At 37.9% G+C, this 27,639-nt stretch overlaps 3 protein-coding genes across 7 annotated transcripts; 1 reads left to right on the forward strand and 2 right to left on the reverse strand.

Moving 5' to 3' along the window:
- Positions 1-1,814: 1,814 nt before the first annotated feature.
- LOC126714610 (plastoglobule-localized metallopeptidase 48, chloroplastic) lies at positions 1,815-6,212 on the reverse strand. Of its 4 annotated transcripts, none has more exons than XM_050414830.1 (9): positions 5,754-6,212; positions 5,494-5,551; positions 5,209-5,276; positions 4,222-4,401; positions 3,896-3,992; positions 3,200-3,309; positions 2,967-3,100; positions 2,669-2,847; positions 1,815-1,975 (listed from the first exon to the last, which is right to left on the reverse strand). In XM_050414830.1, the coding sequence occupies exons 1-8, from the start codon at positions 5,997-5,999 to the stop codon at positions 2,712-2,714; spliced, it is 1,029 nt and encodes a 342-aa protein (XP_050270787.1). In that variant the 5' UTR covers positions 6,000-6,212; the 3' UTR covers positions 1,815-1,975; positions 2,669-2,711. The 4 variants fall into 4 exon arrangements, 3 of the variants coding, with proteins under 3 accessions (XP_050270787.1, XP_050270785.1, XP_050270786.1); XM_050414828.1 differs by having other exon boundaries at positions 1,815-2,227; XM_050414829.1 differs by having other exon boundaries at positions 1,815-2,279.
- An 11,091-nt stretch (positions 6,213-17,303) lies between these two features.
- On the forward strand, positions 17,304-22,170 carry LOC126714611 (transcription and mRNA export factor ENY2). Its single transcript, XM_050414831.1, has 5 exons — positions 17,304-17,423; positions 17,625-17,712; positions 17,865-17,959; positions 20,595-20,671; positions 21,809-22,170. Coding segments are annotated over exons 1-5 (336 nt in total). The 5' UTR covers positions 17,304-17,421; the 3' UTR covers positions 21,883-22,170.
- A 1,512-nt stretch (positions 22,171-23,682) lies between these two features.
- LOC126714612 (B2 protein) lies at positions 23,683-27,637 on the reverse strand. 2 transcript variants are annotated; one of them, XM_050414833.1, is made up of 6 exons: positions 27,518-27,637; positions 25,588-26,193; positions 25,126-25,226; positions 24,474-24,557; positions 24,269-24,379; positions 23,683-24,172 (listed from the first exon to the last, which is right to left on the reverse strand). In XM_050414833.1, exons 2-6 carry the CDS (start codon positions 26,180-26,182, stop codon positions 24,125-24,127), a joined length of 939 nt encoding a protein of 312 aa, XP_050270790.1. In that variant the 5' UTR covers positions 26,183-26,193; positions 27,518-27,637; the 3' UTR covers positions 23,683-24,124. The 2 variants fall into 2 exon arrangements, with proteins under 2 accessions (XP_050270790.1, XP_050270789.1); XM_050414832.1 differs by having other exon boundaries at positions 27,342-27,606.
- Positions 27,638-27,639: the final 2 nt, after the last annotated feature.

Below are 27,639 nucleotides of genomic sequence, written 5' to 3' on the forward strand. Positions count from 1 at the left end.
GAATTGGGCACTTTATAGAAGATGGTTGTTCAATAGAAGCATGACTTAAACTCAGGAGAGTGGATAAAAAGAGAAGGGAAGCAAACGCATAAGAAAAAAATGGGAGGTGGGAAATGGAAGCCATAGCTGTTTTAGTTGTTTATATGTGCAGTGCATTAAAGAGGGTGGTGAGAATTTATAGGAAGAAGCCCCTCATGACTCTTGGCATGTGAAACTTTAAAGAATGTATAGAAAGTTTTGACAATAGGACAAATAGGACACATGTATCTGCTTAGTTTTTAGTCTCCTGAAAAGGCATGTTCATAAACCATTACTGTTATTCACAAATATAGAATTAATTATTAGCAAAATTGCAATTTATCCCACATCTTATTGTAATCTTATTATAATTTAGTTTACAAAATTCCAATGGTTACATTTGAATTCCTAAAGTTTGGATTAAAATAAAATTGTTACGATTCTATCCAAAGACCCCTTAACAATTTGATTTCAACTTGAACATTTGAAAATCAAAATGATGTAGAAAAAAGAAAGTTTGTGGAACTAAATTGTGACACGGCCAAACCATAAAGGAGTAAGTTGTAATTGAAGTTTGTCCACTAAATGCAAAATCAATTAATTTAGATGGAACCCTAACAATTTAATCAAAACTTTAGGGAATCAAATGTATTAGTTTAAAGATTTTAGATAAAATTATGATAGGACCAAACAAAGGGGTAAATTATAGTTTTCTCTTTTGGAACAAAAACCGTGAATGTGGAATGTGTGAGACAAAATTAGGACAGAATTGTGGAACATGGAAAGATTGTGAAATAATAATAATAATAATAAAAGTTTCGAGCTAAGCTAACGTTTCTTAGTGTTTTCAGTAAAAATGTCCACGGTTCAAATTCTTACTCCCACTATTGAATCATTAAAAAATAAGAAGTTTCTGATATAGATTCACATTGTATCGTGCAGAATATATTTTTCCAAGTAATTTAGTTCTATGCATAATCCCAAGACATCAAAGTAAAGCTAAATAAGAACCTTCCCATGATCATATTCAATACACCCCCAAATTCTTTATTGTCTTTTATGGAATAAAGGTCTGATAAAGATTAATAATTTTGTAGTTCAAGCCTTTTTTCTTTTTCTTTTTTGAAAATTTTGTAGTTCATGCTGATCGTACTGTTCTTACCATTTACTATGCTTGTTTGTTGAATTTCATTTTCAAAATAAGATCAAATAAATATTTAAATAGCGATCAAAATCAGAAAAACGTTTGAGTCTTAACACATTATTTGATGTAGAATAATTATATACTTATGATCTTTTATGTACATGGCAAACGACAGTCTTCTTAAAGTATCTTTTAAAAATTAGAGATTCACCTCTAATCATACTTTTTTTTATTCATTACATACAGTAAAATTTAAACCTATGTTGTCCACTCAATGATAATTGCTTTTATCAATAGGCTAAGAAATCAATTGACCTTTTTTTTTAGGTAGGATTTGAACCCTATATCTCATATCATACAAAATACTGAATTTTTTTTAAATTGTTTGCTCAGGTGCTTTCGCTTTCACACGGGACATCTATGAAACTGGCTAACGAGGCATGCACAAAGCAGCATAACCCAAAGCACACACCCCCCAACCCCCCCCCCCCCCCCCCCAAAAAAAAAAAAAAAAAAAAAAAAAAAAAAGCGAAAGATTGATTTATGGATGTCACCTGAATACTCACCCCGGGATTTTTGCAGCACAAGCGTTAATTGTCTTCACAATTCAAGCAACTTTTAAAGTAAATAGAACACACACACACACAAGGCCTCAATTCTTAACTGACAGCTTTATACAGGCATATAAAGGAACTGCATTGTCTTTACATTGTTTATGACTATATCAATACTTACATACCCATATCACTTGAATGTTAATCTTGACCTTCAACATTTTGGCACCATCAGAAAGCAGATACAGATTCCAAGTAACTGTATAAGGGAGGGAGAAAAAAGAAAAATGTATAACTACCTGGATTTACAACAATGGTTATAATACATGGCAATGCGTTCTCAAAACTAACTTCTTTTATAATTACACAAGGTTGACCAACAAAACAAGACATTGTAACTTCCATTTGTAAATGTTCTGTAATTTGATAAGCCAACATTTTGCTGCAGTGTCGAAATCTTAGCAAAACCTCTCAATGATACCTGCCCCCCTTCCCCCTGGCCTGGGGTAGCCTTTTGAGTTTTGACACGAGAAGATAAGTCAGTGAGAATATAATAAGGACACCTGAATAAATATCAGACAAGGGCTTAAAAACAATGAAGCAGTATATAGGGTCTGAATGCATGAGGTTAGGGTGTGTAAGATACTAAGATGCCATTTGATAAAGTCCAACTACAATTTCCCAGTGGCTGAAGTTGATGAGATGCCATCTATGTTAACATTTTGTTCTACTAGAAAATAAACAGCGTCTCATCTCACTATGATTTATCACCTTCAAGCCCTAGGGGCATTACACCCCACAACCGAGTCAAAAGTAATTTGCCATGTGCACAACAATGCAATAAGTAAAATTACTGTATGACTTATATGGTGCGTGTTTTTACCACAATAGACTACTTTCTGTTAGTGTAAGGTTTCAGAAGAAAAAAGGCAAATTAAGTTTGAAAGCTAACCATTGCACTGTTTTGGTTTTTAAACTCTATCCTCTGAGCAAAGCTAAACCTTTTGTAAAGAATTGATCGGCAGGGCACGTTTCAGAAGGGATCTATAATCTTGACTCCTAGACCATTCATCAATCTCACGAGCACGTAGAACAGGCAGAGGATGTGAAAGTTGCCTTGTTTGAGCATTTCTGGAAAGCATAAGTAGATTAGGCATCGGTAACAAAGATAAATGACAACTACTTATCAAAAAAAAAAGAAAAGATAAATGACAAACCAATTTATGTTGTCTGCATGAATGGCTGCTCACCTTATATACCACCCAACTGGGCTCGAGGAAGCTCTGTCGTAAGAACGAGCTTGCTCCAAGAATGCATCCACATTCAATTGATCAGCCATAGATGGGCATCCCCCAGCTAATTTCATAAGCACAGAGATGACCACCTCTTGTGGGAGTGTCAAATGAAAATCAGATAATCAATCAAACTGGTATACAACATATAATAGTAAAATGCATAGTTTAAGTTTTTAATATCCATATACCTTAGGGTCTTGCGCAACAAGAAGGGCTGCACGATCACAAGTCAACTCTGCTGCTCGGAGCCAGCGGAACAACTGTTCCTCTAAGCTCTGAGCTATTAGCGCACCAAGACCTGAAAAAGTCATGGACATTAAAAACACTATGATGCAATTTGATAATTTAACCCAGAAATCAAGTATCAATAAAGCAATAACAAGCTCAATCATCTTACTAAGTGACATGCAGAATTTTTAATCATGAATATCGTTAAAGAGTCCCTGAGCTCTACACTTCTCAGATAATGGGAGATATCGGGAAACAGAACCAGATTCTAACAATTATTCCCTAATACGAATGGTTGGCTACATTCGGGCACATGCAGACATTCAGAGCACTTACATACACAAACACACAATGTAACAGCTGCATTCTCCTCACGGTCATACAAACAAATTTTATATATCCACTTGTGATCTGCCAAATAAAATGCACCTCAGAACCTGAAAGATCTTATAGTGCAGTCTGAAATCCAATCATTTTGTGGTTCAGGATCCAGACCTTTTTTTCTGAATTAACTATCTCAATATGTCCATCACAATCCCATAATAATGAAATGTATGGTAATAGTATGCATTTACCCTTTATTTTTGGGATAAGTAAAGACTAAGGGTAAATAATATGCATTCACCTGAACAAGCATAAAGCACCAAATGACCTACCAGGTACAGAATAAGCCCCAAGGGTAAGAATATTTGCATATGTAAGCCATACACCATGGTCGCATTTCAGGTGACCCAACTCGTGAGCCAGAACAGCCTAAATAGCAGTAGACTGGCAGGAAGTTAATAACATTTCATAATATAAGATAGAACTTTCACTAGAATTTTGTATGTAGGCAATTAAATGAATGGACAGAAGCAGCCTAAAAGCACATTAACTATGACATAGATGTTAAGCAATAGAAAAGAATGCTAAAAGGGAAGGATTGCAACAGGTGAAAAAAGAATCACAAACATGTTTGTAACAAATAGATGAAAAAATAGACCTGCAATTCCTTCTGTGTCAGAAGCTCCACAAGGCTGGTATGAACAACAACAAATGGCCTTTTACCACTTACAGCTAAAGTATATGCATTTGGTACAGGACTTTGTCGGACATACAGATCAGGAGCCTCAATGTTCAATACCTCCGCAGCCTCCATCATTAATCTATGAAGATCAGAAAGCTGATAGATGAAGAACATAAATTTAAAGCCATTAGATAAGTTGATAACAAGAAAACATGATTTTCACATTCACACATGAAAACTTAATTGAATATACCTAAAACAATTATCATCTCTACCGACATAAGAAATTTGAACAATATGGCAAACTTATAGAAGCAATGTGAGTCACACACACACACACACATATATATTTTATAAGTAGAGTTAAAATATTTTTAAAGCTGTGCCTCACCCATTTTGAAAATGGCATGACATTGGTAATAATATGGGATGAGTTGGAAATGCCACCTTACTCCTGTTCGACAACAAGCATGACTAATGAAAACTAAGTTCTTTCAATTAATATCCCATACATATACTTATCAGGCAACAACAAAAAATATTACCAAAAAATTATCAGGCAACAACATGAACACAATTTGATGTCAGAAGGACAAACTATTGTGAGACCCTTGCACTTTCAAGGAGTTAAAGAAAAGAAATATGAATAACCATATTCTAATGAGTAAAAGAAAACACAAACATCACAAACAAGAGTATTCCATAGACTTCTAGAAAAACTAAGTTGAACAGACCACGAAGTATACACATTACAATGAAGATTCTAGATGTAACAAAGATTGAATTACATGTTCATCTCTGCTTTGGAATTCTCCAATAAATGTACAAAACAAGAATCCACTAGCAACACTTAAGACATTCACAAAGAGACCCAGTTAAAGAAAATGAACACATGGCTCCAAATCAAACAAGATATTCGTCTTCCTCTACAATATTCTTCGCCAAAAAAGCATCGCATATTACCTGATCTTTAGAAACAAGAACCGATGTCCCTATATTCTCCAGAAGCATGACCTGCTCGGCAACAGTTCCTGCAACGACACGTTTCGATCATCACTAAAGTAACATCACAAGAATTTACACTCAAATCTTATCCAACCAGAACACAGCATTTCCAAAAATTTTAAGAATTAAAATAACTCATCGTCGTTTTCATATTGAAAACAAAGACAAAAACCTCTCCATTCATTTCCTATATTCTCTAATGCACAATCTTCTCTCACAGAACACATATAACATTTCAATTACCTAGTAGAGCCTTTCCGAGTTGATTCAACCCTGGAATCGCTCTCAATATCAGCGTGTTCTGCACAAATTCAAAATTAAACCAAAACAATAATAGTAATCAGACCACAGAGAAACTCTAAATACTCCACTATTGCCAATATAAGCTTAATTCCACTGTTTGTTTGCTGAGAAAACATGCAGAAATACTTAGTCAAAGAAATTTCTAGAGAAACAAATAACAAAATTGAATCAGTCAGTCAGTCAGTCAGTAAGACTCAAACCTGCTTATCAAGAGGATGACGAAAGTCATCGGCATCGAGGTTGCGAAAGACAAGCGACGGCGACGGCGACGGCGACGCGGCTCTACAAACAGAAACCCTAATCCTGGTGCGATTCTTCTTTGGCGTTAAGAATCGAAGCGAAGACGAAGACGAAGAAAACCTCAGGTTATCGGAGGCAACGAAGCTGAAACAGAGAGATTTGGGGGTTTGAGAGAAACAGAGAGAGGAGAGAGGCACGGAAGCCATTGATAATTGATTGAAGCTGAAGCTGAAGTTGAAGCAGAGAGCTGGAAAAAGAGAAAGAAGTAGTCGTAGTAGTAGTAGTAGAAGTTCAGACTTAGAAAAGCGTTTTGAAATTTTTCATTTTTTCGTGATGAAAAGTGAAAACACAGTAAGAGACACACACAGCCAAGCACGAATGAGGAGCGTGATCTATGTTAGGAGTGAGGCGTATGTACGTTTGTGTCCACAGCCTACTCCTGGCAACGGCTTCGCGCCGTTTCGTTTTCTGTTGACTATTGTGTCCTCCTCGTCTGATTTTTTTCTTTTTTCTTTTTTCAGAACTCAAATTTTATATTATTTTATTTTTAATGAATTGATTGTATCAATTATTTAATTCCTTGATTCTCAAAAAAAAAATTATTTAATTCCTTGATTTTTCTTATCCTCATTTTTTGTCATTTTTTTTAAACCAATCATGTTATACTTCAAATTATTTGATGTCGTATTAGTAAAAATTAAAATTAACTACAAATTAAATCACTCAATTCAAAGAATCAGAGATTTAGAATTAATAATGCAGTTTTATAGAAAATACTTCAACTCAATAGAGAAAATATGTTTAAATGTAATATTAGATTATTTTTATATATTTTTATGGTTTGAATTAACACAGCCAATAATTTAAGAACAAAATCTTTAAATTCATTGTTGATGATTCCAGATATATGTTTTTGGGTTGTCCAAATAATAATGCATACATATGAATTTGTAGGGTCACGTCCCGCAACGAACCGCGGTAAGGTTGGGTCCGCGCATGAATGGGTCCATACAATATCATTTGTAGAGAGTGGGTTCGAAAGGCTAAGCATCGATTACCCAGCGATGGGCTTTTTCTTTTTGTGGCGTTCACTTGTGATTTAAACGCTTTCACCCTTGGAGCCTTTTCTCTGGAGGTAGGCTGGGAGCCTCTTTTCTCCCCTCGCCAGTCCCCCCCTTAGATTACTTACTTTTTTCTTTTATATTAGTCTGCATTCACTTTCCTTCGTCCACGTGTAGAGTCGACATTTCCAAGACTGATACTTGTCCTGTCAATCCAAACCCCAAAGTTGTTGGGAGTGGTTAATAAAGTTAAAGAATAAGGCTCTGCTAGGCGCAGAGATGTGCATGGGGAAGATGGTAAGGGCAGCCTTTCCTAGATATTTTAGATTTCCCTCCAAGCATGTACCTTTACCGTTTTGCCCCTCTTCTTGGTGGATCTTTGGGCCAGCCGAGGACTGCACTGTCCTCGGCTGCTTCTCGGGGCCAATTGGGCCTTATTACTCTTGAGCTCGGGCCATGACCTTTTTTCGGCTTAGGCCTTTGAACTCTCCATCAGCAAGTGGGCCTGGCCCATCAATTATTGGACCCCACAATAGCCCCTCAAAACCTTGCTGTCCGACATCATGGTTGGAGAGGGGGGTTTTGGTAGTACCGAGCCTTCATTATGGCTCATTTAATTCATCCCTTGACTGGTGCTGGCGACTCTTCACCTGCCCAGGGAATGTACCGGCCTACAAGACGTTTCCCTTGATTTGCGCACGATGCGTTTATGCCGTTTGGTTATCTGAAGCGCGCCTTTAATGTCTTCCCTTTACGAGGCCTCCCAAATTCAACGGTTTTTGATGGCATGGGGGAATGAAACGGACGCATTCATGTTTGCAGATTTTCTTGGAGATCTGAACGTATTATGTATTCTTTTTCTCGTCCCCTATATAAAGAGAGAAGACCAAAGCTTACTTTCTCATACCTGAGTCCCTCAGATTCCTCCCAGAGTCCACTTCTGCTCTCTGGCTATACTTTATTCGATAGAAAGTTCACCACAGTAGTCAACCATGAACAAATCACTTCATTCCCAAAAACACCATGTTCTAATAAGGCTCGAGATGGCTCGATCAGGGCAAGGATGGCGGAGACTCAAGATTCGTCTCCTCTTCCTTTTAGCCAAAATCCGAAGCAGGGACTCGTCACATCTCACTTTCGGTGTGACCGAGTCAAAGACATCCATTATCACCACCCTCCGCTCTGTCATGAGCATATCTAACATGGCACCAGTGTGTTGGGAGTCAGGACTGGGGCAGGGACTAAGTGCCCCTACTTCTTCCTCTCTTCGTTCACTAGCGCCTCCTTCTGCCTCTCTTTCTTCTTCTTTCCACCACCAGACCCATCCTGGTGCTTTTCCTTCTCCCTCTTTTGCTCCTTTTTCTTTCTTTTCATCTCCTCCCTCTTCTTCTCCTCCTTCTATTACTCATGTCCTCCATCTTCCTCATTCATCTCCTCCATCTTCTGCTCATGTCCTCCATCTTCTTCTTCCTTTGCGCCCCTTGATGACAAGAGCTTGCTGAAGTGCTTCCATGTGTTCCAATTCTTCTTCCTTCTCCTTCGTCTTTTTCTAAAGAAGGTTCTTCTCCTGATATGAGCAGTACTGCGGCAGAGCTTGGAGAGACTTAGAAGGCGAGTTTAAAAGTCACCTGACTGTTTACGTATCTGTATTGCGGATGCTATTGTTGCTTTGGCAGTTCATCTTTTGTATAGGCTTGTTTAAGCCTTTCTTTGTATGTTGTAATAATTTTTCACATTAATAAAAGTTGCTGTTTCCTTATTTCGCATGTTATGTTTTATGTTTTTACAAGTTTACAAACGCTGCTCGGCACCGTAATATAGCATTTGAATCAACGATAACTAAGGCTAAAATGTTTGCTAATAAAAAGGTGTCACCATAACTTTAATAAAATTATTAAACATAGCAAAGCCGACCAGTGAGGAACGAAACTCACCTTAAAATTAGCCAAGATTAGGGCTAAGTGCTCGATATGGTGTAGGAAGTAACTATCCGAGGACATGTCACTCACCAAATGGACAGTTTCCTTAAGTTAATGAAAGTTGGGTCGTTTCGCCATCTCCTTATCGCACTGGCTTTAACCTTTTACAGTATTCGAGCCGAGAACCTTCCCCATTCGAGTAGTCGGTTTCCCAAAAGGCTTGAGTCCGAGGACTTCGTAAGGCCTGGGTTCAATCCAAAACTTAAATTTTTTTTCTCAGTACTTGGTTTCCCCATAGGCTTGAGTCCGAGGACCACGCAAGCCCTAGGTTCTGTCCACAACTTTTTGAATTCAGTTTCTCCCTTTCCTTAGGTATTCCACGAGGTGCCGAGCAGGAAGTTATCCTCTGCAACGGTTATTCCTCGGTGTGGGCCATTGCCCCTGGGCCCCCATGCAGAACAGGCCTGGGCCGCGAATTCACTTGGCCCACAACTTAAAGGGTATTTATGTAGTTTTTGGTTATGTAGTACTTTTTGGCGTCCCAATGTTCGAGGTGCACCTTCCAGAGACTCCTTTAATCCCCTGGTTGCAGGTGGTGTTGGAGATTGAGCCTAAGCCATCTTGTCTGTAGCGTTCCTTGGGATGCTGCGTGAATCAAATGCCACCAGCTTATCTCTTTAAATAAATAGGAGAGAAAGTTACTACACCCTCGCACCAATTCTTTAGTTTTCTCCCATATCACAGCTCCTATACTCAGTGCTGTCCTTCCTTAGCACAATATGTTTGAGGCGAGGGTTGGGAAGAAGGAACTCTCTCCGCCACGGAAGCACCGTGCCCTTATGAGACTCAAAATAGCGAGGTATGGGCACAGGAAGCATAGGTTCAAGAGAATACTCCATTTCGATCGAGGGGAAAGGATGTCTCTCCCTCTTTTAGTCAAAATCCGAAGCAGTTTCTGTTCATGCCAGAACTTTGGTATGTCAGAAGAAAGATTCTCCGCCATCAGCGCCTCTGCCTTGTGGCGGGCGAATATTTAGAGAAAACCCCTCAACTTCCAACTCCCTACACCTTTCCTTCAGCGGTGTCAGGCTCAAGTTGGGTCTCTTTTGCTGTTTGAGTTGTGGGCAAGCGAAAGCATTGAGGAAGAACAAGGTCTTGGAGCTGTAGCCAACCTCTCCTCTGATCTACTTCCTCGGCTTTACCTTATTCTCTTGTATCTTCCTTTCTTTTTGGTTATGTAGTGAGCTTTGACACAAACTGATTCCAGCTTTTCATTGTACACGAGATAACGGTTGAACGTTCTGTAATAAGCACGAGAATATTTTCTGAGGACGACAAATTCTAAATAATTCATCCGAGGGGGTGACCGAGCATTGCATGACTTCGATTATGCTTTTGGAAACACGTTACTCCATTCCATACTGGTCCCTTTGGTGTTGAGGATCCGAGGGCAAACTAGATAATCCATGTAACACAGTTTTTCCTTTTAAGTAGTTGGTTTCCCCAGAGGCTTGGGTCCGAGGACCATACAAGGCCTTGGTTCTGTCCAAAACTTGTATTGTCTTTGTAAGTAGTTGGTTTCCCCAGAGGCTTGGGTCCGAGGACCATACAAGGCCTTGGTTCTGTCCAAAACTTGTATTGTCTTTTTAAGTAGTTGGTTTCCCCAGAGGCTTGGGTCCGAGGACCATACAAGGCCTTGATTCTGTCCAAAACTTGTATTGTCTTTTTAAGTAGTTGGTTTCCCCAGAGGCTTGGGTCCGAGGACCATACAAGGCCTTGGTTCTATCCAAAATTTGTATTGTCTTTGTAAGTAGTTGGTTTCCCCAGAGGCTTGGGTCCGAGGACCATACAAGGCCTTGGTTCTGTCCAAAACTTGTATTGTCTTTGTAAGTAGTTGGTTTCCCCAGAGGCTTGGGTCCGAGGACCATACAAGGCCTTGGTTCTGTCCAAAACTTGTATTGTCTTTGTAAGTAGTTGGTTTCCCCAGAGGCTTGGGTCCGAGGACCATACAAGGCCTTGGTTCTGTCCAAAACTTGTATCGTCTTTGTAAGTAGTTGGTTTCCCCAGAGGCTTGGGTCCGAGGACCATACAAGGCCTTGGTTCTGTCCAAAACTTGTATCGTCTTTGTAAGTAGTTGGTTTCCGCAGAGGCTTGGGTCCGAGGACCATACAAGGCCTTGGTTCTGTCCAAAACTTGTATTGTCTTTGTAAGTAGTTGGTTTCCCCAGAGGCTTGGGTCCGAGGACCATACAAGGCCTTGGTTCTGTCCAAAACTTGTATTGTCTTTGTAAGTAGTTGGTTTCCCCAGAGGCTTGGGTCCGAGGACCATACAAGGCCTTAGTTCTGTCCAAAACTTGTATTGTCTTTTATTTATTTATTTTCTGAAGGTTAGCTCCTCGAACAAGGTGGGGGGAAGCTAGCCTAATGTTTGGAGCCCCTAGACTTGTCCATGCCATTGGCACTGCGAGGCGTAGCCCCTAGTGGGGACTGATGTTGGAATGACAACGCTGTGTCGCCGGTCATAAAGGCATCATCATAGACCTCCGCCCGACAAAAGCTTAACTCCACCGCCGTCTAAACTGACGCGCAAGCCATCCCCACAGACGGCGCCAATTGTAGGGTCACGTCCCGCAACGAACCGCGGTAAGGTTGGGTCCGCGCATGAATGGGCCCATACAATATCATTTGTAGAGAGTGGGTTCGAAAGGCTAAGCATCGATTACCCAGCGATGGGCTTTTTCTTTTTGTGGCGTTCACTTGTGATTTAAACGCTTTCACCCTTGGAGCCTTTTCTCTGGAGGTAGGCTGGGAGCCTCTTTTCTCCCCTCACCAGTCCCCCCCTTAGATTACTTACTTTTTTCTTTTATATTAGTCTGCATTCACTTTCCTTCGTCCACGTGTAGGGTCGACATTTCCAAGACTGATACTTGTCCTGTCAATCCAAACCCCAAAGTTGTTGGGAGTGGTTAATAAAGTTAAAGGATAAGGCTCTGCTAGGCGCAGAGATGTGCATGGGGAAGATGGTAAGGGCAGCCTTTCCTAGATATTTTAGATTTCCCTCCAAGCATGTACCTTTACCGTTTTGCCCCTTTTCTTGGTGGATCTTTGGGCCAGCCGAGGACTGCACTGTCCTCGGCTGCTTCTCGGGGCCAATTGGGCCTTATTACTCTTGAGCTCGGGCCATGACCTTTTTTCGGCTTAGGCCTTTGAACTCTCCATCAGCAAGTGGGCCTGGCCCATCAATTATTGGACCCCACAGAATTCATTTAAAAACATTATAATAATTAGATGTATACTAAAATTCTTACCTAAGTTGAATACTACTTAATCATTTTTTTTGGACAACTTAAAAAAAAAAAATGTCTTATAAGGATAATATTTGGTAGAGTATGCAAATTGTTCGTTAATAATTTTTTATACTAGAAAATGTAAAATATCTTGTTACTTTTTAACTTAATTTTTGTCATTGCTATGCAATGAACTTATTTCATTTTTATATTTTTCAAATAAGATATGAACAACTAATTCTTTTAGAATATGATAAACAAAATTTCATTTCAATTTATATTTGAACTAATAATAAGTTTTTGTAGGAAAATGAAAATCTAGATTAGTTTTAAATGGATTGGAAGTGTTTTCAAATTAAATCTAAATAAAATGGGTTAGTAGTAGTTTTAGAAAGTTAAAATAGTTTTAAATAATTAAAATTAGTACACATTTTAAGTGTTGTATCGCTTAAAATTGGAATGCAATTAAAATCTAATTTGAATTTTTGATCGAGCATCCACTTTAATATAATAATAATAATAATAATTAGAGTGATTTCTAAGATGGAAAAAGAAAGGAAAAGAGGAAGGGGTTTAATTTAAAACCATCCTTCAATTATAGGATTTTAAATGTACAATCCCCATCCTTTTTATTCAAGAAATGTGAGGAACCCAGTTGGGCCCTTAATTAAATTTTTATATAAAAAAAAAAAAAAAAAAAAGTGTGAGGAACAAATATTTTTCACAATTTTTTTTTCATAATATGTTAGGATTATAAATTATGATTGAAGCAACATCACTTATATGAGCCTATATTAAATTATGAACAAAACCTAAATACAGTATCTTAGGTTCCTCTTTTAAAATTTAGCCACGTGGCTATTTAACTAAAAAGTACACTTTTATCACATGAGAAAAAATCCACATGGCAGAATCTTAAAAGGGGAATTTAAGGAACAACATCTAAGTACTGTATCTAAGTCTTACTCTTAAATTATTAACAATGTTTTATGTAGGACCACAATTTGTATCGACCTCAAAAATGATGTTGGGTTTGTACGTTTTAAGTCCCAAACAATACAATTTGTAGAGCGTGGGCTTGAAAGGCTAGGCCTTGATCACCGGACAGCAGTTAGTTATGGTTTCTATGGAGATTTACACGAGGGTGGACCTGGCGTGTCTAGCAGGGTCTTCTTCCGGTGCGATCTGAGTGGCTCCGGTCCTTAGGCCTCGCCCGAGGAGCTTAGTGTGCTTGTTATTCTCCTCCTTTTAGACTTTTTGGTCGGGGAGACGACCCCCTTTCCATTGGTTCTCTTTCCCTTTTATACTAACATTTGCCCTCCTTCTAGTGTCTACGTGTAAGCTCCACTTTCTGGGGTTGAGACCTGTCCTATCAGCTCATACCTAGAGTGGTTGGGGGTGGTTACAAAATGTGAATAGCATGGTGAAGAGTATGGACCTGTCAGACGCAGAGTTCTTTATTGCAGTATTGGCAGTTTTTTCACTTGACCTGTTCCTACATTGAGCTCGTCCTGTCCTTTAGGGACTCTATGGGGTGCCGAGCATAAGATCGTCCTCGGCCATATCCTTAGGCCTTTTTTGGGACTTTCATTATGCGTCCTCGGCAATAGTTCTCCTCAGCTTGGGCCTTGGGCCCTAATGTAAAGTGGGCCTGGGACACAAATTCTCTAGCCCCACAATAGCCCCTCAAAATCCTGCTGCCCGACCTCTTGGTTGGGGAGGAGGGTTTTGATGATGTCGGGCCCACATCATGGCTGGCCCAGCTCTGCCCTTCATTAATGTCGGCGTCTCTTCATTTACCTTGGAGGTGCGCCGGATTACGAGACATTTCTTTAGATTTACTCACGCGGCGTCCTCGCCGTTTCAGTGCTCGAGGCGCGTCTTTAATATGTCCCCTTCACGAGGCCACCCGAATCCTATGGTTGTGGACGGTGTTGGGAGTTGAGTAGAAAATGTCTCGTCTGTAGCACTTTTTGGAAATCTGCGTAGATTAAATGCCACCTAACCTGCCTTCCATATAAGAAGCAAGGTAGGAGGTCACTTCCTTTACGTACAGACCCTTCAGTCTTTCCAAAGTCCTAAACCTTCAACTACGCTCAAAATTTTCCTTATCAGCATAATCAAACCTCAGGGTGTGATATGTTTGAGGTAAAAACGGGGGTGAAGAAACCACATCCTCTCCAGAAGCTCCGGGTCCCTCCGAAACTCAAGATGGCTTGGTCAGGGCAAGGTAGGCAGAGACTCAAGACATTTCTCCTCTTTCACAAGGTGGGAGCAATGCCTCCATCTCTTTCAGTCAAAATCTGAAGCAGGTGCTGGTCGCGTTAGATTTTTGGTACGACAGCAGCGGGGTTTTTTGTCGTCAGTACCATTCGCTCTTTCGCGAGCGCTACTAATATGACACCTGTGTGTTAGGAGCCAAAGCTGATGCGGGGATTAAGCATCCCTGCTTCTTCTTCTCTTCCTTCACTGGTGCCTCTTTTCGCCTCCGCTTCTTCTTCTTTCTCATCACCGGGGCTACCCTGGCGTTTCCACTTCTTCTTCCTTTGCTTCTTCTTCTCTTCCATCAGTGGGGCCATCTTGTCATGCATAATCTCTACCAGAGCAGAGTTTTGAATGATTTATCTCTTCCTTGTATCTTTTTCTTTTTACTTCTGTAGTTAGCTTTTGGTATAGACTTACTTAAACCCCTCATTGTACGCTGTACTGTTTCTTTGTTTTAATAAAAGATGATTCTGTTTTGTTCTACATATTCTTTCTTTTCTGCAGTAATTACTTTGTGAATGGATGTATTTCATATGGGTGTTTTTTTTATTATTATATTTTTCTTTTTGAACGATACTTAGGGCAAAAACCCTTGTAACAAAAAGCTGTTATTTTGAACTTATTGAGACTGTCAAGCATAATAATACCAACCTACAGTAGATTAAACATACGAGACTAACCGTGATAACAGCTGAATGCCCCGTATTGTGCGTGAGGCAGTTATCCGAGAATGAGTAACCTAAAATAAACCATCCGAGAGGGTTGCCAAGTACTTGGGGGCTTGACCGCGTCCTTGGTAACACGACCTTAATCGTTTTTGGCATCTGGTCCGAGGATCGAGGTATGGCTGTACCGGGCCTGAACACTCGTTTGCGTTAGTTCCCTTAAAATTGAGGATTCGAGGATAGACCGGGACTTCCATTCGGTCCAGGACTTAACCCAATTTTTGATAGGTAATCTCTCCATGGGTCAAAGTCCGAGGACCATACAGTGCCTTGGTTTTGTCCAAAACTCATGATCTTTCTTTTAAGTAGTTGGTTTCCCCATAGGCTCGGGTCCGAGGACCATACAGTGCCCTGGTTCTGTCCAAAACTCATGATCTTTCTTTTAAGTAGTTGGTTTCCCCATAGGCTCGGGTCCGAGGACCATACAGTGCCTTGATTCTGTCCAAAACTCATGATCTTTCTTTTAAGTAATTGGTTTCCCCATAGGCTCGGGTCCGAGGACCATACAGTGCCTTGGTTCTGTCCAAAACTCATGATCTTTCTTTTAAGTAATTGGTTTCCCCATAGGCTCGGGTCCGAGGACCATACAGTGCCCTGATTCTGTCCAAAACTCATGATCTTTCTTTTGAGTAGTTGGTTTCCCCATAGGCTCGGGTCCGAGGACCATACAGTGCCCTGGTTCTGTCCAAAACTCATGATCTTTTTTTGAGTAGTTGGTTTCCCCATAGGCTCGGGTCCGAGGACCATACAGTGCCTTGATTTTGTCCAAAACTCATGATCTTTCTTTTAAGTAATTGGTTTCCCCATAGGCTCGAGTCCGAGGACCATACAGTGCCCTGGTTCTGTCCAAAACTCATTATCTTTCTTTTAAGTAGTTGGTTTCCCCATAGGCTCGGGTCCGAGGACTATACAGTGCCTTAGTTCTGTCCAAAACTCATGATCTTTCTTTTAAGTTTGGGGGGACTAGCCCCTCGACCAAGGTGTGGGACGTTGATCTGACGTTGGAAGCCCCTAGAACCATCCGTGCTATTGACACTTCGAAGCGTAGCCCCTAGTGGAACTTTATGTTAGGGCACTGCAACGGGCTGCTGGAAGTGATGGAGTGATTTTCTTGATCCACTGCCTGTGCCAACACACAAACCTTTCCATAGACGGCGCCAATTGTAGGACCACAATTTGTATCAACCCCAAAAATGATGTTAGGTTCGTACGTTTTAAGGCCCAAACAATACAATTTGTAGAGCGTGGGCTTGAATAGCTAGGCCTTAGTCACCGGACAGTAGTTAGTCATGGTTTCTATGGAGATTTACATGAGGGTGGACCTAGCGTGTCTAGCAGGGTCTTCTTCCGGTGCGACTTGAGTGGCTTCAGTCCTTAGGCCTCGTCCGAGGAGCTTAGTGTGCTTGTTATTCTCCTCCTTTTAGACTTTTTGGTCGGGGAGACGACCCCCTTTCCATTGGTTCTCTTTCCCTTTTATACTAACATTTGCCCTCCTTCCAGTGTTCACGTGTAAGCTCCACTTTCTGGGGTTGAGACTTATCCTATCAGCCCATACCTAGAGTGGTTGGGGGTGATTGCAAAAAGTGAATAGCATGGTGAAGAGCATGGACCTGTCAGACGCAGAATTCTTTATTGCAGTATTGGCAACTTTTTCACTTGGCCTGTTCCTACATTGAGCTCGTCCTGTCCTTTAGGGACTCTATGGGGTGTCGAGCATAAGATCGTCCTCGGCCATATCCTTAGGCCTTTTTTGGGACTTTCATTATACGTCCTCGGCAATAGTTCTCCTCGGTTTGGGCCTTAGGCCCTAATGTAAAGTGGGCCGGGGCCACAAATTCTCTGGCCCCACATTTTATTATACACCAATCTCTCAAAAAAAAATTAAACATTTTTGTGTATGTAGACTTTTATTGTTGGCTAAAATGTTGTTTTTATACCTAAAATTTGTATAAATTTTGTTTTCCTCCTTGAACTTTTTAAATAGTTTTTTTAAATAATAATTTAGGGACAAAGAATGAAAAAAATAATAATAATTTAGAGACAAAAAAAGTTATTAAAAAAAATTAGGGATGGAAAGCGTAACATTTCAACAGTTTAGGGATAAAAAAATTAAAATTTAAGAAGGAATAATGAATCTAACGTGAAATGCCAAAATGAAAATGTTGAAACATAAAGGGTTAAAATAAAAACACTCCCAATTCTTACGGGGCAAAAGTATAAATTAATCTTTTACAAAGGAGTTCTTAATCTTAGTTGAAATTATAAACGCCGCCGTTTAGTTAGAATATATATTAGCTTCACTTTTTACCTCTTCTCTTCAGATCACTCCATCGACACTCGCTGATTTCTCGCTTTGCGGTAGCTTATAAACCATGTCAGTTCTCCAATCTTGACAGAGAATTCTCTTTGACCTGAAATATCTATTCTTTTTTTTTTCTCGGGAAAACTATTTCCTTTACATAGATTATATATATATATATATATATTTGATTAAATTATCTGCCATTACTTGTTAATTTCGTGTATTTCTTGGTCAAGTGACACTAATTTTTTTTCTTCTTTTTTTTCAAAAAAGGAGGCCATCGGTGAATCGTCCTCCAACGCCAGACGTACAAGAAAATCAAGAAAAAGAACCAACGCTTCAAGAAACTATTAATATCAAGGTCTGATTTTTTTTTCTTTTTCTTTTTTTGGGGGGTAAAAACTTAGCATTATTGTAATCAAAGTTTGGAAATTGAACTACTATATTCATGGATTTTCATTTACTGGGCTTTAAATTTTGTTGTATTGAGGAATTGAAAATGTTATGAAACAGTTGATTGAGAGCGGAGAAAAGGAGCGATTAATGGAGCTTTTGAGGGAAAGGCTTGTAGAGTGTGGTTGGAAGGATGAAATGAAAGCTATTTGCAGGTGCGTTTTTGCTTCTCTAAATTACTATCTATTTGAAGCATTACTTTTTCATGGTGAAGTTTTGAAGATTTAATTTTGTATAAGTCTAAAGGTTAAATATTACAAATCAAAAGTGTATCCAGTGCTGTTAAATGATGCGATATACAAAAAAATAAAATGTTGACCATGATGTGAGTGGTATTTTGTATCGGGTCTTACTGATAGTAACTCTGTTCACTTCTTCTTATTGTCAATTCATATTCCATTTGTAATTTTTTAGGCTACTTCGTGTTTATTTTCACGAAGTAGTCTCGTTTCAATAATATCATTTTTACCTATCGAAAAAAAAGTTAACCATGGTACGAACTCTAGGGATCCTGTTCCAAGCTGTATATGGTACCATGTTGTTTAAAATTAGATGACATTGCCTCATGTATGCCTTTACATTCTTGAAAAACTGTATGTTCTTTATGAAATGGTCCCTTTTCATTTCAAAACAAATGGAGAGCTTTCTACTTTTAAACAGATAAAATGTAGATTGTGAGATAGGAGAGTGGTGTGTTGTACATTTTAAACACTGAGCTTAGCTCAAGGGATGGTGAAAATCACTATTTGTTTTTATATTGTGAAAGGGAAAGAACTTCATCGAAAGAATATAAGAGCTCATCAATTACAAAATTGGTAAACCTATATAGCCTAATAGAGGGTTTCCATGTATGCTAAAAATTTTAGCACTGGGAATGAAATGGGGTTGTTGATTATTGGCATGATTTCACTAAGCAACACAACTTGGCTTAGAATCAAGGAGGTCTTTAAGTCTTTACTCTCTTAAACCCTGAGAACACCTCATCACTGATAAAGATGATCCTCACATCAAGGTACTGATGGTCATTGCAAATTTTCTACTTGATTCATTGATGTAGCACAAAACGAAAGAAAATTGCAGGAAACAAACTAAAGAACAAAAAATAAACCCTAGGAGTTAGCACCAAGTGGGGGAAAAGGGATTAAAATAAATAAAAAAAACCTAGAAGTCAGTACCTAAGGTTGCCTGGAGCTAGCCCCAAGCCTTTGGAGAATTTCAAAAAGAATTGTATTCATCCAATCATAACTACTAGGACTAAACCCTAACCTTAATTGATTTGGGCTAAAACCTAATTATAGAATTATGAAAAAAAAAAAAAAAAAAAAAAACCTTGACTTGAGAAAATTAAATAAAATACTGATAAGCTGATTAGTTAATTAGAGTTAAATTAGAATCCAATGGACCATTAGTAAGAATATGATTGACTTCAAAATTAAATAAAATTGTTTTCATACTCCCTGCATCATTCATATTGGTCATAGAATGGAAATTTGATAGGTTACATATATTGGGTGGTAACTGCTGAAGTAAATTATTAATCCATGAAAAAGAAATAGTGTCTTTGTTGAATAGGAAACCCCACAATTAACACATGCAAGTGGGGTGATGTCTCACTTGGTAAGTTCAAATCTCATGAAGAGTAGGGATAGGTATTCTTTGAGATTTCACAGAAGTAATTTAATCCTATGTGGTAGAGTTAAGGACCAGACTGTAGTCCATTTAGCACCGGCTAAATTGTCTTGAGCTCGAGTTAGGATTAATTTGTTGGCTTAACCTTGATTATAGGAAACAGAACTATATTGAAATTCTGTCGAGTAGATTTCTGACATCAGAATTGTTTTATTCTCAAAGTTTTGGAGAGAAACTGGGATGGATTGGATAGGATATGTAAGCTACGAGCTGACCAGATGTTGTGCTTTTCAAATCCTTCCTGTCTATGTGCGCATCGTTTAATTTTTTTCTTTTTGCAAAAGATCAATAAGATCTATTACATTGGTAATCTCAGATATGCTTGAGAAAGAGGGCCATAAAAGTCTTAGTAGATTAATAGATTTGAATTTAGTTTGCATAATGCCAAAAACATAGCTTGATTAGGCAAAAGTCCAATTAATCATTAAACATGGTTTTGCATGTGTCCTTATGACATCTCCAGTTAAGAGGCTTTTTATTCATGTATGGACTCATGGGAAATTGATCACATATGAGTTGAACCAATTACATTTGCTAATAGCCTGATAGGAAGCTTCATAGTAAATATGACATACAAGCGAACAACAGAGCGGACTGACATTACTGCATCGACCCTTCTGTAGATTAGAAGCCCGCTTACCTTGCAGTTTAGATGCAACTTTATTATTAGTAAAAGGAGAAAAGTGCTAAATCAGGGGTGCATGCTGCACATTATTGTTGCTGTTACTTCAAATGTATGCTTTTTAGTAATTTTTCAATTGTGTTCATCCTAGTGCTGGATGAGAGGGTAAATTGAGGTTCCTCTTGAGCATGGTGTATATATTATGTCAAGAATGCTCCCTTTTCACTTGGTGATGTTTCTATGTTTTAAGACCATAAACCTGGTTTTTGGCTTAGCATCACTAACATAGTTGTAGTCGTTTTACTTCCTCATACACAGGTTCTAAGGTCCTTTTACTATTCAAGAAATTTGAACTATTGGAACAAAAAGACAAAAAAAAAAAAATTTATTTTAGTAATGGTATCTAGTTATCCTTATCAATTTTTTTATTTATCATTGTAACATTTAGGAATCCATCTCATTCTTCTTATTAACCTCAGGGCATTTATAAAGAAGAAAGGGAGAAATAATGTTACAGTGGATGACCTTGTGCATGTAATTACTCCAAAGGGCAGAGGTAAGGATTTTTATTTTTCTTTCCTATGGTTCCCTCTTTTTCTTTTGTCTTTTTTTTTTTTTTTTTTCTTTTTTTAAATTGTAATTGTCTATAATAAGGAAGCGACTTAATCATGACTGCTTGGAACACCTTATTCTTATTCTTATTGGATCTTGGGCATACTTAGTTTTAAGTTAAGCAATTTGCTCATGCTTATAAGAAATTTCTCTATGTCTTGTTTTATAGTACCTGTTTGCATACTGCGTTTGCTCCGTTTCTGCGTTTTCTGCTTTTTTTTTTTTTTTTTTTCATGCGTTTTCCCCCCTCACAAGCGGTTACTGTTCATGTACGGTACATGAACAGTAGCCGCAATACTTGACCAGTTTTTCATGAACAGTGCATCCGTGCACTGTTCATGGACCCACAAATTTCATTTTTTATCAATTTTTTTATTAAAAACGGGTCCCACGGTACTATTCATACATTTAAAAATTATTTTGCTACAGTGTTTTCAGTTTTCAGTTTCAGCAAAATAAGTTCTATCCAAACAGACCCATAAACTCTTATTTATAAAAAAATAAATAAATAAATAAAAATATGTATTTTTTTATAAACTCTCTCTCTCAGTTTTATATCTTTTAGGAATAACCTAGTGGATAAACAATGCATGCATGATATGTGCATAATGCAATGTTAGTGGTGAGACAGAGAATTTCAAGAGATTCTTATAAAATAGAAATGACAGATGAACAGTGTCCACACAGTGTGTAAATAAAGCGCTGATATTCTCAATTAGAGTGTGAGAAGCATCTGGGATGGGTGCAGAATGCAGTGATAGTATCAACTAGGGTGTAGGAAGTGGCAGGCAATGTCATTGACATGGATTGGTAGTGTAGTGGACCGGTGGCAAAGGGTTGGTTCTTGCAAATTAACTCTGATGTTACCCTTTACTTTGATTTAAAATTTATACTGGAGTCATAAAAATCCAGGTGATTGACTGGCTATTAGATGGTCATGGACATTAATTTATACAATTGCCCAGATTTTATTTTCATGGTGTAATGCCTTGTTCATGTAGTTCAATCCTTCAAATTAGTTTGTGGTTTCAATTGAACACTTGTGTTTAGGACTCCTTAACATCTCCCTCTGTCCATGCAGCCTCCGTTCCTGATTCTATAAAGGCTGAACTGTTGCAAAGAATTCGTAAATTCCTTGTGTCGGCAGCTCTCTGATACACCAGCATGGTTGTCTAGCATGAGCTCTATGAAAGTTACAAAAGTTGAATCATAAGAAGCCTTTGTTCAGCGAGCAGACACTAGGTTTCTAGGGGTTGAGACAGCTGTAATTTCTGGAAGAGGTAGCCCAATGCTTGAGAAAAGTTTCATCATTTTATTGCTGTTATTGTAGGAAGTGGTTCCTTATGCTTGTAATAATACTTCTTAATGACAAATACTTTAATTGGTCCACTGTTGGATCTTTGTATGTCCTCTATTCTATGTTCAGCTTGCGAATTTGGGTAAGGGAGACTGCTAACTCTGGTTCATTGGTTTTTGAATACAATCCCATACCATTAGATGATAAAAAAAAGTCCCCCTACCTGAATTAAACTCTTAATTTCGACACTGAACAGTTCCGGCCAGTCCAGAGTGTATCACAAGACATATATACGGGATTTAACAGTGAATAATAAAACTCCTTTTGTCAAAATAATAATAATAATAATAAAACTCTAGCAATTCTTACCCAAAAAAAAAGTAATTTTTCTGTCATATGTGGTCTTTTGTTATTGAGGTTTGATAGTATATAGTTCCTTTTTCTAAAGAAAGAAGCCGAATGTTGCAATTGAAATGGAGGAAGGCAGTGTTAACGGATATGTTCAGATGGTTAGGTTGTTGAATTTGAGTAATGCTTAGAGTTCTAGTCTACGTCTTTAGCTTTGGATTTTATCTGCTTTGTACTATGAAAGTTTATGATATTTATGTCAATTTATGATTATTTTCATATCTCGTGTCTTAAGGTTTTATTCAAACAATTCTATCCTCTCATCTGAAAAAGATGGGAAAATTTTTAAAAAGAAAGAAGAGCTTATTCGATTTTCACTAGTACTTTGTCTATGTACGAGTTTTTGTCGGCCACCACGAGAAAGTTTTGAACCCCCACTTTTTTTTTCCTTTGATAATTAAATCCCAATTCCCAACCATTAAAGCTGGAGACTTATGCCATAGAGAATAGAGATAAATGAAAGAGACTCGGCAGTCGGCTCATCTAAAGGGAAAATATCTTATAACCGAACTAGGCTTTAGCTGAAGGCTGGAATCCTAATTTCCTAAATATGCTAGGTGTTACACTCTGTTGATAAACATTTGAGTCTTAACTGGTTATATAAACACAATTATTTGACTTTATTAAATGAATAACAAGTTGATATTTGCCAATAGGATATAGCTCAATTGACATTTTTTGGTACTTTCGAACTCAATTGACATTTTCTAGTATTTTGGAGAAATATAGGCATAGCTAAAATAGCGTGGAGAAACATAGGCAGGCACACTTCTAAAAATCTTAGAGAGCTTGGCTAATCTCTAAGGGACCATAATCTCACCACCCCACACATCAGACAATTACATAAACAAATTCCTTAGGAGTGACTCCAAATACATTGAATCGAAGAGTCATGGATCATATAAGACATGGAAACCATTGAACCAACTCCTTGGAATTACGATCATTTCATATTATTTATGAATACTTTGTTTTATTAATTTCATATTGAATGAGTATACGGCGAGTTTCAGGACTAGCGAAATAGCATTGAACCAACTCCTTGGCATTAACGATCATTTCTATTATTTATGAATACTTTTTTCCGATTATTTTCATATTAAATGAGCATATAGTAAGTTTCCATTGCTTGTAAAGAGAAGGAGAAAAAAAAATATTTTGAAGGGGCATTCCAATATGCCAAATTGCCAGTCACAGTTCACACTAAACAAAGCTAAGGGGCCGGCCTCTAAATGCCAGAAGATCGATACTGCCAAACCAATAGGATTTGAATTCGATTACTAGCCACCACCACAAGGTCGAGAATGCTGTCCATTTTTAACCAAACACATAAAAAAACAGAAAATAGTTTTTTGGAACTGTGTTCATAATCACAAATGATAAACGCGTCAAGCCCTTTATATTTAGAGGACTTTTAGCATTACACACAGAGGTTGTTCTCTTTTACATCTTAAAACTCTGTCTGTAACATTTATAATGCTATCAAATGTCATGCAACTTAACAAGTATCCTCACAAGATACAAGACTATTTATTCAGCTGGCTCACACACACTTTAACCTATTTTTTTTCAAGAACATTTGCCCAACCAGACTTATCCCTGAAGCTTGCGCTCTATGGAAAATCTGTGAAAAGCACACAGCTGACATGCACCACAAAAACCTACTACATTGCAATTCTGCTTACATATTGCTTATGCAACAGTGCCTGCTTGTTCGCAGAGGTCTAATAGATCCAGGGTCTGCAAAATCATGGAATAAAAATTTATGGTCATCAGAATGACATGAAAATAAAAAAGAAAGAAGATGAATATGATAATCAAGGATATCCAATATACCTCTGGAACTGAGAGCTCAAGACGGAATTTGGGGCCATCATAGTGATGCAAGACTGGCCTAAAGGCATCTTCTTCCAAAGCCTTGCAGATTTTTCTAACACGGATTCTCACCTATTTAAATGGGTTAAACAGTTCCATCAGCTATTGATATCTCCCATATACACCAAACAAACAAAGCTTTCCAATTCATAAATCTAAATTATACCTGAGCGGGAAACCTTGACTCGCCTTTACATTTTTTATCTTCCCAAGCAGTTGCATCAATGTTAGATCCCCCAAAACTTGTTGCCTAACCATTATCAAAAAACACACAATCAATCTCAAAGTTGAGCATAAAACTAATTAACCTCATAATTCCTCTAGGGAGAGAAACTTTGCCTATGCGTGACATTGTAAAGAAGAGAGGAAAGAAAACAGGAAAAGGAAACAAAAAGAGGTAACTAAATTAACATGGATTCCAGATATCTAACAATCTCTGATGAAAACAGTAATATACTGGACAATAACTCCTACTGCCCATTGGCCATCCTCCCCCTAAACCTTGTTCAACAACTGCTAATATGCTCTTTTCACAAGCTCGTGCCCATTGACAGGCAGGAGAAATACAAAAGCAGACGACCAATACAACACTTGCCAGTTTTTTTTATAAGATAAAACTTATCAGTTATTACCCCAACTATCAAAAGAATGAAAATAAAACAATCTAAAGCCAAACTGTGGTCTCTCAATCAAATAACGGGGAAAATAATGATATGATAATCAATTTTGCAGAAAATCTGACAATCTAACCGACCCTGTACTACCAAGAGAATTTCAAAGGAAATAAATGCAATAAATAGGAACAAGTGAGAACAAACCTCAAAGATTCCATGCAACTGGTGAGTAGTGTAATTATAGAGAAACAGTGGTAAGCCTGGGGTTATTGCCCGAACAGAATCCCGATATCTTGGAGGCAAACCTATAAAATGAATGCAATAATAACATACACAAGTCATTCACTTGATATGATCAATAACTGAAAAAAAAAATACTAAACTTAAACAGCCACTATAATAACACTCTAATATGAATACATGCAATCATCTTCCTCAAATATGTGGCACTCCATCTTAAAGCATTAAATACTCGGTTTTGGACCATTGAACTGCTGATTATAATTTCAAAATCCCTCTTCAATCACTGGCGAAAACATACAAACTCCTGTTGATGGATGAGTATGATCACAACATTATATAAAAGATGCCTAAATACATGTCAGCACTATTCATGCCTAGGTACTTCTGTTTAAGTCCAGGAAAATATATAAAAGAGAAGATTACCAAATAGCTGTCGCTTTAAATCTTCCTGCATCGTGTCATTATTACATACAAAGATGTATCCCCCCAACACCTCATTCCGTGGGAGTGTCTCTGTTGCTGGCAAGGTCTTGAACCTTTTGTCAACTGCATTGTTGGAGTTGGCATTTTCATTGTTGTTGTTGGTGGTGGAGTTGTTGGAGTTATTGTTATTGATGTTGTCATTGGATGCTTTGCTGATGAGGTTATTGCCACTATACTTGGTACCCATTATGTTTCCCATAAGGGTTGCATTGTTTTTCTGATAAACTGCATTCATATTATAAATACCATTCCTGAGGGAAGAACTTTTGTTCACACTTTCAGTTAATTTAGAGTCCAAGTTCAACATGTTGAAGTTGAGGCTTTCAAATTTGTTGTCTTCCTGGAACCCAAACTTCTCCCTTGTCCTCATTTCAGTTGGGCCCTTGGAGAGATCAAGGTTATTCATGCGCTCGCCCTTTATCCTTGTCTGCTCAGCCAATTTTGAAGCAGCCACTAACCATTTGTGATCCTCTGAGACTTTTGATTGTCCTCGAAGCTCATCACCCAATTGCCAAAAGCTATGCATGCTCTCCATCTTTGCAAAACCTAATTTCATTGACACAAAGAACAAATCATTTTAATGTAAGAGAAGAAAATGCTTATTTCACCCAAGAAGTATGACCAAAGAATCCAATGCATAAAAAGAAAAAGAACAAAACAATTTTAACCGTAAAATAAAAATAAATAAATAAAAAGAAGAAGAAGAAGCATTTGGGCTTCTCATGATCTAAAAAAGGATAAACTAACTCATATTTACCAAACAACATCAACAACAAAACCTTAGTCCCAAAATTTGGTACCCAAAAAAAACTGCCAAACAAGGTAGAAAAAAATTATATGTTCATGATCAAGTTACTTGGTTTGATTATTTTAAGCTTCGAGGATCAGCATCAGAGAAGAGAAATATGTTATGAAAATCATGTATATCATTCTAGCAGTACACGAAGAAATCACAAGTCCCAACAATTCAAAAAGTGAAAAACATCAAAGATTACACTATAAATCAGATCCTTGAAAAGACCATTCATTTCTTTCAACGTGTCATGACCAAAAGATGCACAGACCATAACAGCAACTGGGTTATTGTGGAAATATTATTAATTTTTCAGAACTACTTACAAAGAGCCGATTAAAGCCTTATTTTTTAAAGGCATTCAAAAGGAACTCAGACACCTCAACCAAAAAATCAGCTTTAGTATTTCCATTCCTACCTAGCCATTCAGCGACTTATGAAGCAACTCTTCAACGCAAATTGAAAAAGACACCCACATTCCAAAACCCACATTACTCCAATTATATTATATTTTATTACCCAATTTTCTTTTTTTAATTTTTATATTAGATCACATTTTCCTATACTTTACCTCTCTTTCTCGGCAAGTAAACAAGGGAAATGGGGGACCCAAAACCAAAAAAAAACTCAAAGTCAAACCTAATTCCCCGACCCAAAAAAAACCCAGAAACAAAAACAAAAATTTCAAACTGCAACATCATTTGACTCAGGAAAGACCAACATTACTCCAAATCTGGACTTAAATCGAGCTAATAAACACCAAAAAAACCACATAAAGCAAACAAATTTTTCCACTACATCAAGATCCAACACATGCAGCCAAAATAATAACAAAAAATATATAAATGCAGAGTATGAGAAAATCTAGAAGAGAAAAATGCAATATTGGAAAGTAAATTACCAGGTGAACGTAAAAGGTGAAGTAAGCAGAGAGTTTAGTAGTAGTAAAGGACGAGAATTAAGGAAGTTAATAATGTAGAGAGTGAGATTCTGAGATGGGAAGTGAGAGAAGAGTAAAGAGAAAGCCCTAGATTTTTGGGTGGGGATTCAAAGAATGAGGAAAAATAAAGAGTTCACCTTTTATCTTTTCTCTATCTAAGCTTAGCTTGCTTGCTTGGCTGTGAGACCCGAAGCACACGACAGACAGTGTGTATGTGTGTGTGTGTGTGAGATAGAGAGAGAGAAAGGAAAGGGGAGCT

Source organism: Quercus robur, chromosome 2 (genome assembly GCF_932294415.1).
Source record: "Quercus robur chromosome 2, dhQueRobu3.1, whole genome shotgun sequence".
In the NCBI taxonomy this organism is placed as follows: domain Eukaryota; kingdom Viridiplantae; phylum Streptophyta; class Magnoliopsida; order Fagales; family Fagaceae; genus Quercus; species Quercus robur.

Bases quoted from the DNA above. Each gene is read 5' to 3' on its own strand.
- LOC126714610 (XM_050414830.1), bottom strand. From the start codon at position 5,999: ATGGCTTCCGTGCCTCTCTCCTCTCTCTGTTTCTCTCAAACCCCCAAA. The intron at 5,552-5,753 runs GTTTGAGTCTTA...GAATTTGTGCAG, and splicing joins GTCATCCTCTTGATAAGCAG to AACACGCTGATATTGAGAGC. The intron at 5,277-5,493 runs GTAATTGAAATG...GTGTCGTTGCAG, and splicing joins ACTCGGAAAGGCTCTACTAG to GAACTGTTGCCGAGCAGGTC.
- LOC126714611 (XM_050414831.1), top strand. The intron at 17,713-17,864 runs GTCTGATTTTTT...GTTATGAAACAG, and splicing joins AAGAAACTATTAATATCAAG to TTGATTGAGAGCGGAGAAAA. The intron at 17,960-20,594 runs GTGCGTTTTTGC...TATTAACCTCAG, and splicing joins GAAATGAAAGCTATTTGCAG to GGCATTTATAAAGAAGAAAG.
- LOC126714612 (XM_050414833.1), bottom strand. From the start codon at position 26,182: ATGGAGAGCATGCATAGCTTTTGGCAATTGGGTGATGAGCTTCGAGGA. The intron at 24,558-25,125 runs GTTTGTTCTCAC...GATAATGGTTAG, and splicing joins AGTTGCATGGAATCTTTGAG to GCAACAAGTTTTGGGGGATC. The intron at 24,173-24,268 runs GTATATTGGATA...ATGATTTTGCAG, and splicing joins TTGAGCTCTCAGTTCCAGAG to ACCCTGGATCTATTAGACCT.